At 43.5% G+C, this 13,817-nt stretch overlaps 1 protein-coding gene across 1 annotated transcript in view; it reads left to right on the forward strand.

The window, feature by feature from the left end:
• Nucleotides 1-13,817, forward strand: part of AGBL2 (ATP/GTP binding protein like 2) — a 262,082-nt gene that overhangs the window by 13,727 nt on the left and 234,538 nt on the right. The window contains exon 3 of the mRNA XM_030199493.1: nt 6,448-6,573. Within this exon, the coding sequence (XP_030055353.1) occupies nt 6,448-6,573 (126 nt within the window). The remainder of the gene's footprint in view (nt 1-6,447; nt 6,574-13,817) is intronic.

Raw genomic sequence — 13,817 nt, forward strand, 5'->3', positions numbered from 1 at the left:
TCGCGTCAAACAGGCAGCTCCTTGTGACTCTGGGCAAGTCACTTAACCCTCCATTGCCCCATGTAAGCCACATTGAGCCTACCATGAGTGGGAAAATGTGGGGTACAAATGTAACACAAAAAAAAAACAACACATTGATCTACAACACTACACAAACGAAGGAACTTTTGCAGGCTTCAAAACAACGTCACAGGTGCATTTAAACCTTAAAAAAACCCACCAGAACAAACTACACACAGACCCAATGTCTGGGGCACTTAAAACAAGAAGGAAAGGTAAAGATTGAAAAAAAACCTATGGGGAGGAGGGGGCGAGAAGGATACATAATCATCCTCCTTCCTTCCAAGAAGACAAATATAAAAAGGGACTCGGGCATCTTTGGCTCCTCACAAAGCCTGCACGGAGCTACCGGCGCGTCTAACCCCCAGCGCGCACAGAAACGCCAACGCGACACTTTCCCCACTGACATCGCTAACATTAAAGTGGTACATACACCAACCGGCAAAAGCGCCCCACCTCTCCTTCCTTCACACATACACGTGACGCGTTTAAAGCAGACATCGCTAAAATTACAGCGAAACACACACAAACCGGCAAAAGCGCCCCAGCTCTCCTTCCATCAAACATACACAATGTCTCTCACTATCTCTCTCTTTCTTAACTGCAAAAGCGCCCCAGCTCTCCTTCCTTCACACATACACACTGTCTCTCACTCTCTCTGTACACTTACACCTACAAGGAGCAACTGACCCTCCACTGTGACAGGGAATACACACGGTCTCTCACTCTCTCTCTCTCTTTCATAACTGCAAAAGCACCACAGCTCTCTTTCCTTCACACATACACACTGTCTTTCACTCTCTCTCTACACTTACACCTACAAAGAGCAACTGACCCTCCACTGTGAAAGGGACTCCTAGCACCTCTCTCTCTCTCTCTCTCTCTCTCTCTCTCACACACACACACACACACACGGGACACGGAGGGGATGGAAGGGGAGGAAAAAATCATTCAGTATGAAGGGGAGGGCAAAGGGAAAAAGGGAAAGAACTGGCTCAAATGGTTGTGTTGTGCTATGCCAAATTTTGCAATAGTCTCTCCATTTTTACACTAGCCTTGCACACTCTCTTTCACATAGACGCACGCACACACACACAACCACACACACACACACAGTGTCTCTCTCACACAAACGCGCAGACACACACATATACACACTCTATCACACAGACACACACACACTTTCTCTGTCTCACACACACACACTCGCACATTCACTCTCTCTCTCTCTCACACAGTCACTCTCACACACTCTCAAGCAAACACACTCCCAGGAAAACCTTGCTAGCGCCCGTTTCATTTGTGCCAGAAATGGGCCTTCATTACTAGTTATAACATAAATTACATTAGGAGTGGTACAATCCAAATGTTGTCTTAATTTGTACATCTTTCCTGTGCTTGGATTTAAAAATTCAGAAATCTCCATGGCATGCTCACAAACACTACATCTTCCACATCTTTTATGTCCTGGAGGAGTACTATTTATATTCTGTGGAATATGTTCTGGTAGGCTTGAAGGGACCAGGAACTCCTTCAAATTTTTTTCTCATGAATAGGCAACCACTTGTCTTTAAAACAATCGTGTTTTTCCAAGATGTGCCAGTGGCGTCTTATAGAGTTTTGTATTTGTCTTGCCAGATGTGAAAACTTCAGAGTACATACTATGTCTGGTGCTAGACTATCAGGCCTTGAATTGAGTAAGAGATCTTGATCTTTAGATGCTGCTTTATGGAAACCCGTTTCAATATATTTCTTAGGATACCCTCTGTTCTTAAATCTCTGTGCCATCATCTTGGATTGGTTGGTAAAGTCATCATAATCTGTGCAGATTCTTTTTAATCTTAAAAATGGACAAAGGGGTAGGTTCTTCTTCAACGTTAGGTGGTGATAACTGTTAAAATGCAAAAATGCATTACGATCTGTAGGTTTTCTAAAAAGTGTAGTAGTAAAATGATAATCATCTTTTTAAGTTAATAAATCTAAAAAACTAATCTCCTTTTCATTATACTGGATCTTAAAATGTAGATTGGGATCCTGGTTATTAAGCCAATCAAAAAAAGGATGAGTGACCCTGTATCCCCTTTCCAAATAAGAAATATATCATCGATATATCGTTTGTAAAAAAGAATCTGGTGTTTGAATGGATGATCTTTCAAAAAGGTTTTTTCAAAATGTGCCACATATAAATTGGCTATATCAGGGGCCATGGGAGAACCTATGGCTGTGCCTCTAATCTGTTGATAATATTTACTCTGAAAGTAAAAATAATTGTTAGTTAATGCTATACTGGCACATGTAAGAATGAATCTGTTTGGTATGCGCCTGTATATCGTACGATTTTTAATGGTATCCTCGATAATTTGCATAGCTTCAAATTGTGGAATGTTCATATACAACGAATCAGTATCCAAAGTAACCATTAAGGTGTCATTCAAATCGCTATCAAAGTCTTGTAATAAATTTATCATATGAGTTGAATCTTGAACGTATGAGGGTATTTGTGAAATGTAAGGGCTCAAAAATAAATCAACAAACACTGACAAAGGGCCTACCCGGTGGGTTAGTGAGTGACTTGTGAATCTTTGGCAATATAAAGATTGTTGGGATAGTAGGATCTGTAACATTAAGAAAGTGGGCTTCCTTTGGAGTAATATACCCTGCTTTTGATGCAAAATCTACAATAGACTCAATGTCCTTTTTTAGGTCAGCTGTAGGGTCAGAAGATAGAGGAGTATAGTAATTTCTATCTTGAATCTGTCTCTCTATTTCAGCAATATACTCTGTTCGATCCAATATAACAATCCCCCCAACTTTGTCAGCTGGTTTGATCACAATTTGGGTATTATTCGACAAACTGTGTATTGCATGTTTTTCTCCTTTGGTAAGATTATAATATCTAGGTCTCTTCTTTTTGTCTGTTTTTTGAAGGTCTTGTTCAATGCATGAATTAAAAGCTAGTATAAGTGGATCCACAGGACCAGGGGGAACCCAAGATGATGGTCGTTTAACTACAGAAGTATCTGTATTGATTGGTTGGTTTGAAAAGCAGTGAATGATCTGAAGTTTTCTTGAGAACTTAAAAAGATCTACTCGTGTTTGGAAAGCATTATAGGGTGCCCTAGGTACAAACGTCAGGCCCTTTTGCAAAACAGATTTTTCTGTCATATTAAGAGATGTACTAGATAGATTAAAAAGGGGACTATCTACCTCCAGCTGTCTCGACGTGACTGTGCCCTGTTGGCCGGTATATGTGGGCGTCCTATCCCTCTCCCTCTCCATGTCCCCCTCATTCTGGATACACTCTGTCTCTGTAAAGGTTCATGTGTGGGGTATGAAGGTCTGTATATAGGATTTTGAAACCTTGGCAGAATCTCTCTGTTGTCCTTGGGCCAAATTCTCTCTAAAAAAGATGTCTGAGCAGGGGGCACATTCTGGACAGGAAAGGATCTTGCGGTTACCCTATTTGGTTGTTCAGGTCGAATGGGTGATTCAATAGAATTGTTAAATGGAAGAAGTGGAAGCAAGCAAAGTGGAAGTAGTGCTTCTGACCTGAATTAGGTGTTAATTAAGGTGCTGTGAAGAAGGTAGAATAGCTGCAAAATTCACTAGGGCAAAAAGAATTTGTAAGGCTTACTGATAAAAAACAGATTAATTTTTTATATTTATTAACTAGTTTAAATAGTGTAAAACCCTTTTCCCCATAGCTTTAAACTTGAACTTATGTCAAAAGTTGAAACTTAACTGTTACAGTCCACAGCATTAACAGAAGGCACAACAGTCCTATCCTTGGCCACTTAGCTATGCTGGTTCCAGCACTGAATATCAGCCAGGATTTGGATAAGGGGTGTCACTGAGCTGCTTTAAGCAGCTTATGTAGAAGCTCTTCCATCCTCGACCCCCCCCCCATTACCATCCCCCTCCCAATCTGATATTTCTCCCAGCTCCCTGATGAGAACCCCCAATCTGTCCCCAGTCTGATCCCCCAAATATGTCCTGTCCCAGCTGTCCAAAAACCAACCAACCCTCCCTCCCACCAGATCCCCATCATTCCCGGGACTGCGTGGGATCAGTGCAGTCATTTTTGAACCTGGAGCTGGACAGGCAGGAGCAGAAGGGGACAACTCCTGCACCAGTGTATTGCTTCGGTATTGCAGCCTGCTCACTTGATCACCACAGACTACTCACAGAATAAAATACTACAGATTCTTTTAGATTCGTATTGGGTAAATAAAACTCTTTATTTGCACTTTAATTGGAGAGTGTATAAGTCACAATTGTTACTGAATCACACGGATTAAGAAATACACACACTAATTGAGTATATTACTAAAGGAAGGCTATAGAAAAGTAAAATAAAGATATATATATTTATACATACATCATCATCACTGGTCAGGAATTACATCATTCAGGCCCTTTTCTCATCAGCTGGGAGGCCCGTTGCAGCGAAAGCCTGAAGCGTCCAGACCAGGAACAAGTCTTTTCTGCACGATGCATCCATCCACAGAATGAGCCCCAGAGTTCCACCGCAACGAGCCCCCTTTTTAAGCTAAAACTTATCCAGAAATGTGCATGAGGATGCTGTCACACTCTCTCGGTTCAAGAAAACAAACCACTGGCCAGGTGAATCATTTACCGAACCTCAAGAGTACCCGCCCCCCTTCTGCACAAGCTGGCTTCAGGGACATACATTATTCTTGGGAGGTGCCTTATCTCCTGCACCTCCCTTCTGTCCAAGCTAGCTTCAGGGACATACATTGTTCTTGGGAGGTGCCTTATCTCATTCATTCCAGCCTGTTCTTTGAGAAATGAGACTGAAGGGGGCAGACTCAAGAAAAATGTCAGGAAGTATTTTTTCACGGAGAGAGTGGTGGATGCTTGGAGTGCCCTCCCATGGGAGATGGTGGAGAGGAAAATGGTAACGGAATTCAAACATGCGTGGGGTAAACATAAAGGAATCCTGGTCAGAAGGAAGTGATCCCCAGAAGCTTAGCCGGTGGTGGGAGGCAGGGCTGGTGGTTGGGAGGTGGGGATAGTGCTGGGCAGACTTATACGGTCTGTGCCAGAGCTGGTGGAGGGAGGTGGGGCTGGTGGTTGGGAGGCGGGGATAGTGCTGGGCAGACTTATACGGTCTGTGCCCTGAAAAAGACAGGTACAAATCAAGGTAAGGTATACACAAAAAATGGCACATGTGAGTTTATCTTGTTGGACAGACTGGGTGGACCGTGCAGGTCTTTTTCTGCCGTCATCTACTATGTTACTATGTTATATGCCAGGCAAGTAAAATACAGTTTAAAATTTATTATCGATCAAAGTAAGACTGAAAAGCAATTCTTAATATTTTCCATCACAACCAGTCCACAAGGCCACAAGGGATCACCTACAGGTAAATCCTGAGAGTGATAGGAGATCTGGGAAGGGAAGAGTTGGATGGGGAACAGGTGGAATAGGATTTGGAATGAGGGGAGGGATATATCTGTGGAATTAAATCAGAGTGAGGAAAGGTCTGAAGATTGGATCGGTGGGGGGGGGGGGGGGGGGGATGGCAATGGGGAGGAGGGATCAGAAAAACTGCCATTTGAGCTGCTTAAGGCAGCTTAGTGATGCCCTTTATCTGGGTCCTGGCTGATATTTAATGCTGGGATCCAGATAAGCGTCATCTGGATCTTGGCATGAATTTTTGCCAGAACTTGGATAAGTGCCAGCAGCCAGAACGTGCCTGGATATGCCCAGATACTCAATGCTGGTGCCCAGACATGGCCTGTTATTGAATATATGAATATAATATAGCCAGTGACAGTTATTGTTTAAAAAACACTTACCGCTGCTGGCTGAATATTGATGGGTTTATTATATGATATGAAACATAGATCGTTGAGGCTTTTCTTGGTGGTGTTTAAGCATCTTACTATTTTAACTTCAAAAATCTTGTGTCCCTCGGTTGTTTTAACATTTCTTCTTTGTCCACTTTAAAGGTCAGAATACTAACACAGCAACCACACTACTTGCACCTTTTAGCAAGAAATTGGGTCTTGTAGGAGCTGTGGTGTAATTCTGTAGGGCTTCAGGCTGAGCTTTTTTTAAATTGAATACTGTATGCATAATACCTCAGAGAGGACATCCAGCATCTGCCCTTATTTTAGACAGAATTTCTTTGAGGACAAGGTTTCCCAAACCTGTTCTGGGGATAACACAGCCGGTTGGGTATTCAGGATTTCCAGAATGAATATGCATATACTGAGCCTCATGTGTAATCAGATTTATTTAATGTATATTCATTTGTAGATATTCTGAAAATAATGCTCGCTGTGGGTCTCCAGGACAGATTTGGGTTATTGTGAGTTAGGAAAATGGGAGAGCAAACCTTTAATGTGTGTTTCTCCACAGGTCAGAACAAGGCTTGGAAACAACACATCATATCCTCTCAAGATTGGAGAGACCCAAAGGCAACCTCCATTCACAAGAAAAGTAGTATGACCCAAGATTCTTTTCAGGAAGAGAATAAGCTGATATGTGAGTAAGAAATATGCCCTTTTTTTTTTTTTTTTTTGCAAATTCAAGAAGGCTCTGGGCTTCTTTCTCTTTCACACAAATGGAGACACATATTTGAGGTTCAGAAAGGCACTGTCTCCAACCTTGGCACAGGTAGATTCAATAACTTTAAAAGACTGGTTATAGTGTGGCTATATGCCAAGAATAATGACTAATAAAGATGGTGTGGATATATGATTAATGAAAGGAAAGACTTGGTGTGGATATATGATTAATGAAAGGAAAGACTAGAACACTTGTTCTAGAAAATGATGGCTGTTGAATTTTAGAGTGGGTTAGCTGCAAGGGAAATTATACAACTCGGCCCAATAAAGGGAAATTATACAACTGGGCATCTACATTTATGCACATGTAAATGTACACTTATGCACATAAGTGGCAGCAGGGAGACTAAGTACTATGTTTTGCAAAGGAGCGTTCACATGGGTGGGGCTGCCACTTGTACACACAACTTATTGGCTTCTGTAAGTTATACACACCCCTGCCACATTTATGCAAACACAGTTCCATTATGCAGCTTCTCACTAGTCCAGAACCTGTGGGATAGTTGTGTTCATCAACTAGCAGGTGGAGACAGAGTACTGAAAACTGAGCTGAGACATCTCTCTTGGTATCCTATCTAGCTCCTCATATCTGGAGGTCTTCAGATCCCTGTCTCTGGTGCCTTCGAATTAACTTCTTCCCTCCCTTCACCTCTTCCCTGTGGAGCTCTCCTTTTCCAGCACAACAACCTTAAAAAAAAAGAGGAAGAAGAAGGAAAGAGGTTTATTGGAGAGAGTGGGGCAGAGTATCAGTCCTGATTCTTTCTCATCTGGGGTAAGACTTGTGGAGACTGTGAGCTTGGGGGGTGCAGCTGGCAGTGGTAAGTCCAACTAAAGTTTGACTCAGAACCTCTTGGAGGGCTGCAAGTTCTACTCAGTGCAGGGAAGGGATCCTGATTCACCGGTTGGGACTGTGTAGTGCGGGGCTTGTGACAGGATGACTGGAACTCCCATAGAGGCAGTTAAGCGGTGTTCAAGGTTAGGTTTATTTGATATCCCACTTAGGGTCAGACCATCAAAGTGTTGTACAGAATCAAAAAACATAAGTGCAAGGCAAAGGCAGAGAAACAGAAAATTCTACTGTAGTTCAACAGGTTCTGACTAGATTAGCCAATCACACTCAATTGAGCAGAAATCAGCAGTTGAAAGCTGCATGGAACAGGTGAGCTTTAAGGTTTAATGGTTTTATTCAGGATCAAAAAACCCAACAATAACAACTAAACAGCAAGTCTAGACAAAGACATCAAGCAGTTACATGACAGTGAGCAAGCATAACAGAATAATAACAAAAACATCTTACAGCAAAGAACTGGGTAACACATGATCCCCTTTTTTTTGTTTTGTAAAAAAACTCTCACTACCCTCCTACCTTGCATCCCTGGTTTCCAGTCAAGCTTAATGGTTGTTTTCAGGATCCCCCCCATCCCCCCAACCCTACTTTAACTGTATTTTAAACAGACAACTGAGATGACCAGGTGTCTGGACTCTTATGACCCCAGGCCATATTTGAAATGATAACATCCATTATTCCCAATCCACCCTCCCCTACCCAAGCAGGGAACCCCCAAACAACCCCTATTATAACAGTACCAACTTAGGAAACACTCTGAAACCTATTCAGTACAGCGCTTCTTGCTTTTTGGGAGATAGTTTGCAAATAACAGTTCCAGATAGACATGAAGGCCCTTCGTCCCTTTGGGGAATTCCTAGCAGCACTTGCCTCCAGTAGCTTGAAGGCATGCAATCTATTTTTCCAGTACCAAATAGAGGGAGGTTGCTCTTGCATCCTGTGCTTAAGGATGCACTTCTTCCCCAATGCATAAGCTTTGCTAAGTAGTAAACGTGAATTTTTGTCCGAGCCCTCCCATTTATTCAATAACCTGCTTATTTTCAAACGAGAAGGCCAGCCATCTTCTGACACAAATCGGGAGATGGCCGGCCATCTCCTGAAGCTGGCAAAATCAGTATAATCGAAAGCCGATTTTCACCGGCTTCAACTGCTTTCCGTCGCAGGGCCGGCCAAACTTCAAGGGAGCGTTTCGGCAGGGTATGGAAGGCGGGACGGGGGCGTGGTTACGAGATGGCCGGCTTCGGCCGATTTTGGAAAAAAGAAGGCCGGCTCTGACAAGCACTTCGCAGGCTTCACTTGATCCATTTATTTTTAGGACCAAGCCTCAAAAAAGTGCCCCAACTGAGCAGATGACCACCAAAGGGAATCAGAGATGACCTCACCTTACTCCCCAGTGGTCACCAACCCCCTCCCACCCAAAAAAAAAAATTAAAAATCATTTTTTTGGCAGCCTCAAATGTCATACCCGTGACAGCAGTATGGAGGGTCCTGGAGCAGTTTTTAGTGGGTGCAGTGCACTTCAGGCAGGTGGACCCAGGCCCATCCCCCCCTACGTGTTACACGTGGTGGTAAATGGGAGCCCTCCAAACCCCCCCCCCCCCAACCCACTGTACCCACATGTAGGTACCCCCCTTCACCCCTTAGGGCTATGGTAGTGTAGTACAGTTGTGGGTAGTGGGGGGGATTTGGGGAGCTCAGCACACAAGGTAAGGGAGGTATGCACCTGGGAGCAATTTTTGAAGTCCACTGCAGTGCCCCCTAGGGTGCCCGGTTGGTGTCCTGGCATGTGAGGGGGACCAGTGCACTACAAAAGCTGGCTCCTCCCATGACCAAATGCCTTGGATTTGGCCGGGTTTGAGATGGCTGCCATTAGTTTCCATTATGGCTGAAAACCAATGCCGGCCATCTCTAAAGCCAGCCCAAATGTTGAGATTTGACCGGCTCTGACCGTATTATCGAAACGAAAGATAGCCGGCTATCTTGTTTCAATAATACGGTCGGGGCATTTGATTATGCCCCTTCACGAGTCCCTTCCAAGAAAAGCCTACACGGTGACCAAAAAGAATCCCTAAGTATTGATGAAGTACCTCCAAAATGCTTGTATGCCACTGCATTGCCAAAAAGCATGAAAAAAAGTATTGTTCCCCCGCTGACATTTGGGACATCGACCAACAGGCACCCAACCTGCTCTAGCAGCCTGATATTGGGATATATATGCCCTATGGAGTACTCAGTATTGACTCTCCTGAAGTTCGGCATTTCCAACCTGCTTTAATCAATTTTTAAAAATCTACCCCTTTCAGTTCATACCCAAGGTCTCTACGCCAAGCCTCCTTAAGAGGACCATACTTAAGAGGGAGAAGAGAAACCAAAGCTCTTTGTAAACCTGATAAAGAAACCTGACCAAAAACATCTCCTTGTAAAAAATCTCGAAGTTTCTGACCTAGCCTTGTTTGCACAGCCTTGTGATCTCAGCTAGAATAATAATGATGCAGCTGCCGATAAGCAAAATAATCTATGTGAGTTAGGGAGAGCCTCTGCTGTAAATCCTGAAAAGAATAGAAAACACCTTCCTCATTGAGAAAATGTTCGATCAAAACAATGCCCATGTCCGACCATCTGTTAAACAAACTGGACTCCAGCCCTGGTGGAAAATCAGCATTAACCCTACATGGCAATAAATCACTAACATTCGAGTTCTGATTCCAACAGTTCAGAAGAACCCGCCAAATGCCTCTCAGTGGCTGCAGTAATATACTCCCATGACAAGAGCGGGGCAAAGTTTTGGCTGGGCATGCAAAAGAAAATTCAGTGCCAAGGTGTAAACAATTCCCTTTCCCATCACGTAGGAGTAAACATAGTAACATAGTAACATAGTAGATGACGGCAGAAAAAGACCTGCACGGTCCATCCAGTCTGCCCAACAAGATAACTCATATGTGCTACTTTTTGTGTATACCCTACTTTGATTTGTACCTGTGCTCTTCAGGACACAGACCGTATAAGTCTGCCCAGCACTATGCCCGCCTCCCAACCACCGGCTCTGGCACAGACAACAACCAATTCCTAAGGTGCCGCAGAAGACAAGCCTGATTATAGCGCCGAAGGCAAGGTAAACCTAAACCTCCCTGCGGCCAAGAATCATAAAGATGTCCTAGATGCATTTTCAATTTCCTTTCACCCCACAAAAATTTCCTACACATCCTATTTAACAGCTGTAGATCTTTCCGCAGAAGGCGCAATGGTAAAACTTGTAAAACCTAGAGCCAGCAAGGAAAAATATTCATTTTAAAGAGATTTATCTTGCCCATTAAAGGTAAAGGTAAATGACTCCATTTCTTGACATGAAGCTTGGTGTCTTTTAACAACCTATCGTCATTCAAACGATATAGTCTCGAAGTCTCCATAGTCAACAACACCCCCAAATAGCGAAATGAGTCACCTGCCCATTTCAACAGATAGTGTCCCCGCCAAGCCATACCTTGATCCCCTTCCCTTTGCATGCCTCTGATTTGTTGAGATTTAACTTTAAAGCCTGAAAAATCACCAAATTCAATCATGTATTCTAACAAAACCCCTATTGATACTTGGGGATTAGTCACATGAATCAACAAATCATCAACAAATGCTTCTATTTTAAAGGTATCTGTACCTAATTGAAAACTTTGTATGTCTATTCCTCTGAATGTCACGAAGGAGGGGGTCCAGAGTAAGGACAAACAAAAGTGGTGAGAGCGGGCAACCCTGTGTGGTACCACAGTATATTGAAAAGGGGGAGGAAAGCAGTCCATTTACCCACACTTGAGCTTGAGAAAGAAAATACAAAGCACGAATTGCTTCCTGAAAAAGCCCACATATTCCATAAGCATCCAACACCCCAAATAAAAAGTCCCACACCACCCGGTCAAAGGCCTTTTCAGCATCAAAACTGATCAGCACGGAGGAAACATCTTGACCAGCTGCCATCTCTAGAGTAGCAAGAATCCTTCTCATGTTTTTGGTAATATTGCAGCCTTGCACGAAACCCACTTGAGAATCCTCAATCATATCGGGAAGTATACAAAATAGATGGTTTTGCCAAAACTTTTGCAAATAATTTGGCTTCATAATTAAGCAACAAGATTGGTCTATATGATTCTGGTTTCTGTAGATCTTGACCTGGTTTTGGCAAAACGACTATCTGGGCTAGCCACAAGGATTCAGGCAACTGTCCCTCTCCTACTATAGAATTAAACATAGAAGTCAGGGGGGGGGGGGTACAACCTCCTCCCTCAGGATCTTATAGAATTCTCTTCTGAAGAGTAGCAAATCTCCTGGACCGGATGGTATTCATCCTAGAGTACTGATAGAACTGAAAAATGAGCTTGCAGAGCTACTGCTAGTGATATGCAATTTATCCTTAAAATCGAGAGTGGTACCGGAAGATTGGAGGGTGGCCAATGTAACGCCCATTTTTAATAAAGGTTCCAGGGGAGCTCTGGGAAATTATAGACCGGTGAGTCTGACGTCAGTGCCGGGGAAAATGGTAGAGGCTATTATTAAAAACAAAATTACAGAGCACATCCGAGGACATGGATTACTGAGACCGAGTCAGCACGGCTTTTGTGTGGGGAAATCTTGCCTGACCAATTTACTTCAATTCTTTGAAGGAGTAAACAAACATGTGGACAAAGGGGAGCCAGTTGATATTGTGTATCTGGATTTTCAAAAGGCGTTTGACAAGGTACCTCATGAAAGGCTACAGTGGAAATTGGAGGGTCATGGGATAGGAGGAAAAGTCCTATTGTGGATTAAAAACTGGTTGAAGGATAGGAAACAGAGAGTGGGGTTAAATGGGCAGTATTCACAATGGAGAAGGGTAGTTAGTGAGGTTCCTCAAGGGTCTGTGCTAGGACCGCTGCTTTTTAATATATTTATAAACTAGTAAAAAAAGGCCCGTTTCTAGAGCAAATGAAACGGGCGATAGCAAGGTTTTGCTCCCCAACTTCCCCTCCCTACCCACCTCTTCATCATTGTGAAGGCACTGACGCCATTGCTCCTCACGTCGTCAACGCACGCCACCTTCATCTCCTGAGTCCTTGTTCGTTGTGAAGCCACTGACGCCATTGCTCCGCCCTCGATCTGTGACGCCATTGCTCTGCCCTCAACATCATAACGTTTGACACGAGGGCGGGGCCCAGAGACAGTGATTTCGGTGGCTTCACCACCACGAACCCTTCGAACCTGTGTTGAAGGAAGTGACGTCAGTGGCTTGGCTTCACTGACGTCAGTGTCCTCAGAACGTTGAGGGTGAGTTTTATTATATAGGATGATTTAGAGATGGGAGTAAATAGCGAGGTAATTACATTTGCTGATGACACAAAGTTATTCAAAGTCGTTAACTTGCGACAGGATTACAGAAAAATTACAGAAGGACCTTACGAGATTGGGAGACTGGGCGGCTAGATGGCAGATGACGTTTAATGTGAGCAAGTGCAAGGTGATGCATGTGGGAAAAAAGAACCCGAATTATAGCTATGTCATGCAAGGTTCCACGTTAGGAGTTACGGACCAAGAAAGGGATCTGGGTGTTGTCGTCGATAATACATTGAAACCTTCTGCTCAGTGTGCTGCTGTGGCTCGGAAAGCGAATAGAATGTTCGGTATTATTAGGAAAGGTATGGAAAACAGGTGTGTGGATGTTATAATGCCGTTATATCGCTCCATGGTGCGACCGCACCTTGAGTATTGTGTTCAATTCTGGTCGCCGCATCTCAGGAAAGATATATTGGAACTGGAAAAGGTGCAGCGAAGGGCGACAAATGATAGTGGGGATGGGACGACTTCCCTATGAAGAAAGACTAAGGAGGCTAGGGCTTTTCAACTTGGAGAATAGACGGCTGAGGGGAGACATGATAGAGGTATATAAAATAATGAGTGGAGGGGAACAGGTGGATGTGAAGCGTCTGTTCACGCTTTCCAAAAATACTAGGACTAGGGGGCATGCGATGAAACTACAGTGTAGTAAATATAAAACAAATCTGAGAAACTTTTTCTTCATCCAATGCATAATTAAACTCTGGAATTCGTTGTCAGAGAACGTGGTGAAGGCGGTTAGCTTGGCAGAGTTTAAAAAGGGGTTAGATGGTTTCCTAAAGGACAAGTCCATAAACCGCTACTAAATGGACTTGGGAAAAATCCACAATTCCAGGAATAACATGTATAGAATGTTTGTACGTTTGGGAAGCTTGCCAGGTGCCCTTGGCCTGGATTGGCTGCTGTCGTGGATAGGATGCTTGGACTCGATGAACCCTTGGTCTTTTCTCAGTGTGGCA

Source organism: Microcaecilia unicolor, chromosome 4 (genome assembly GCF_901765095.1).
Source record: "Microcaecilia unicolor chromosome 4, aMicUni1.1, whole genome shotgun sequence".
Lineage (NCBI taxonomy): Eukaryota > Metazoa > Chordata > Amphibia > Gymnophiona > Siphonopidae > Microcaecilia > Microcaecilia unicolor.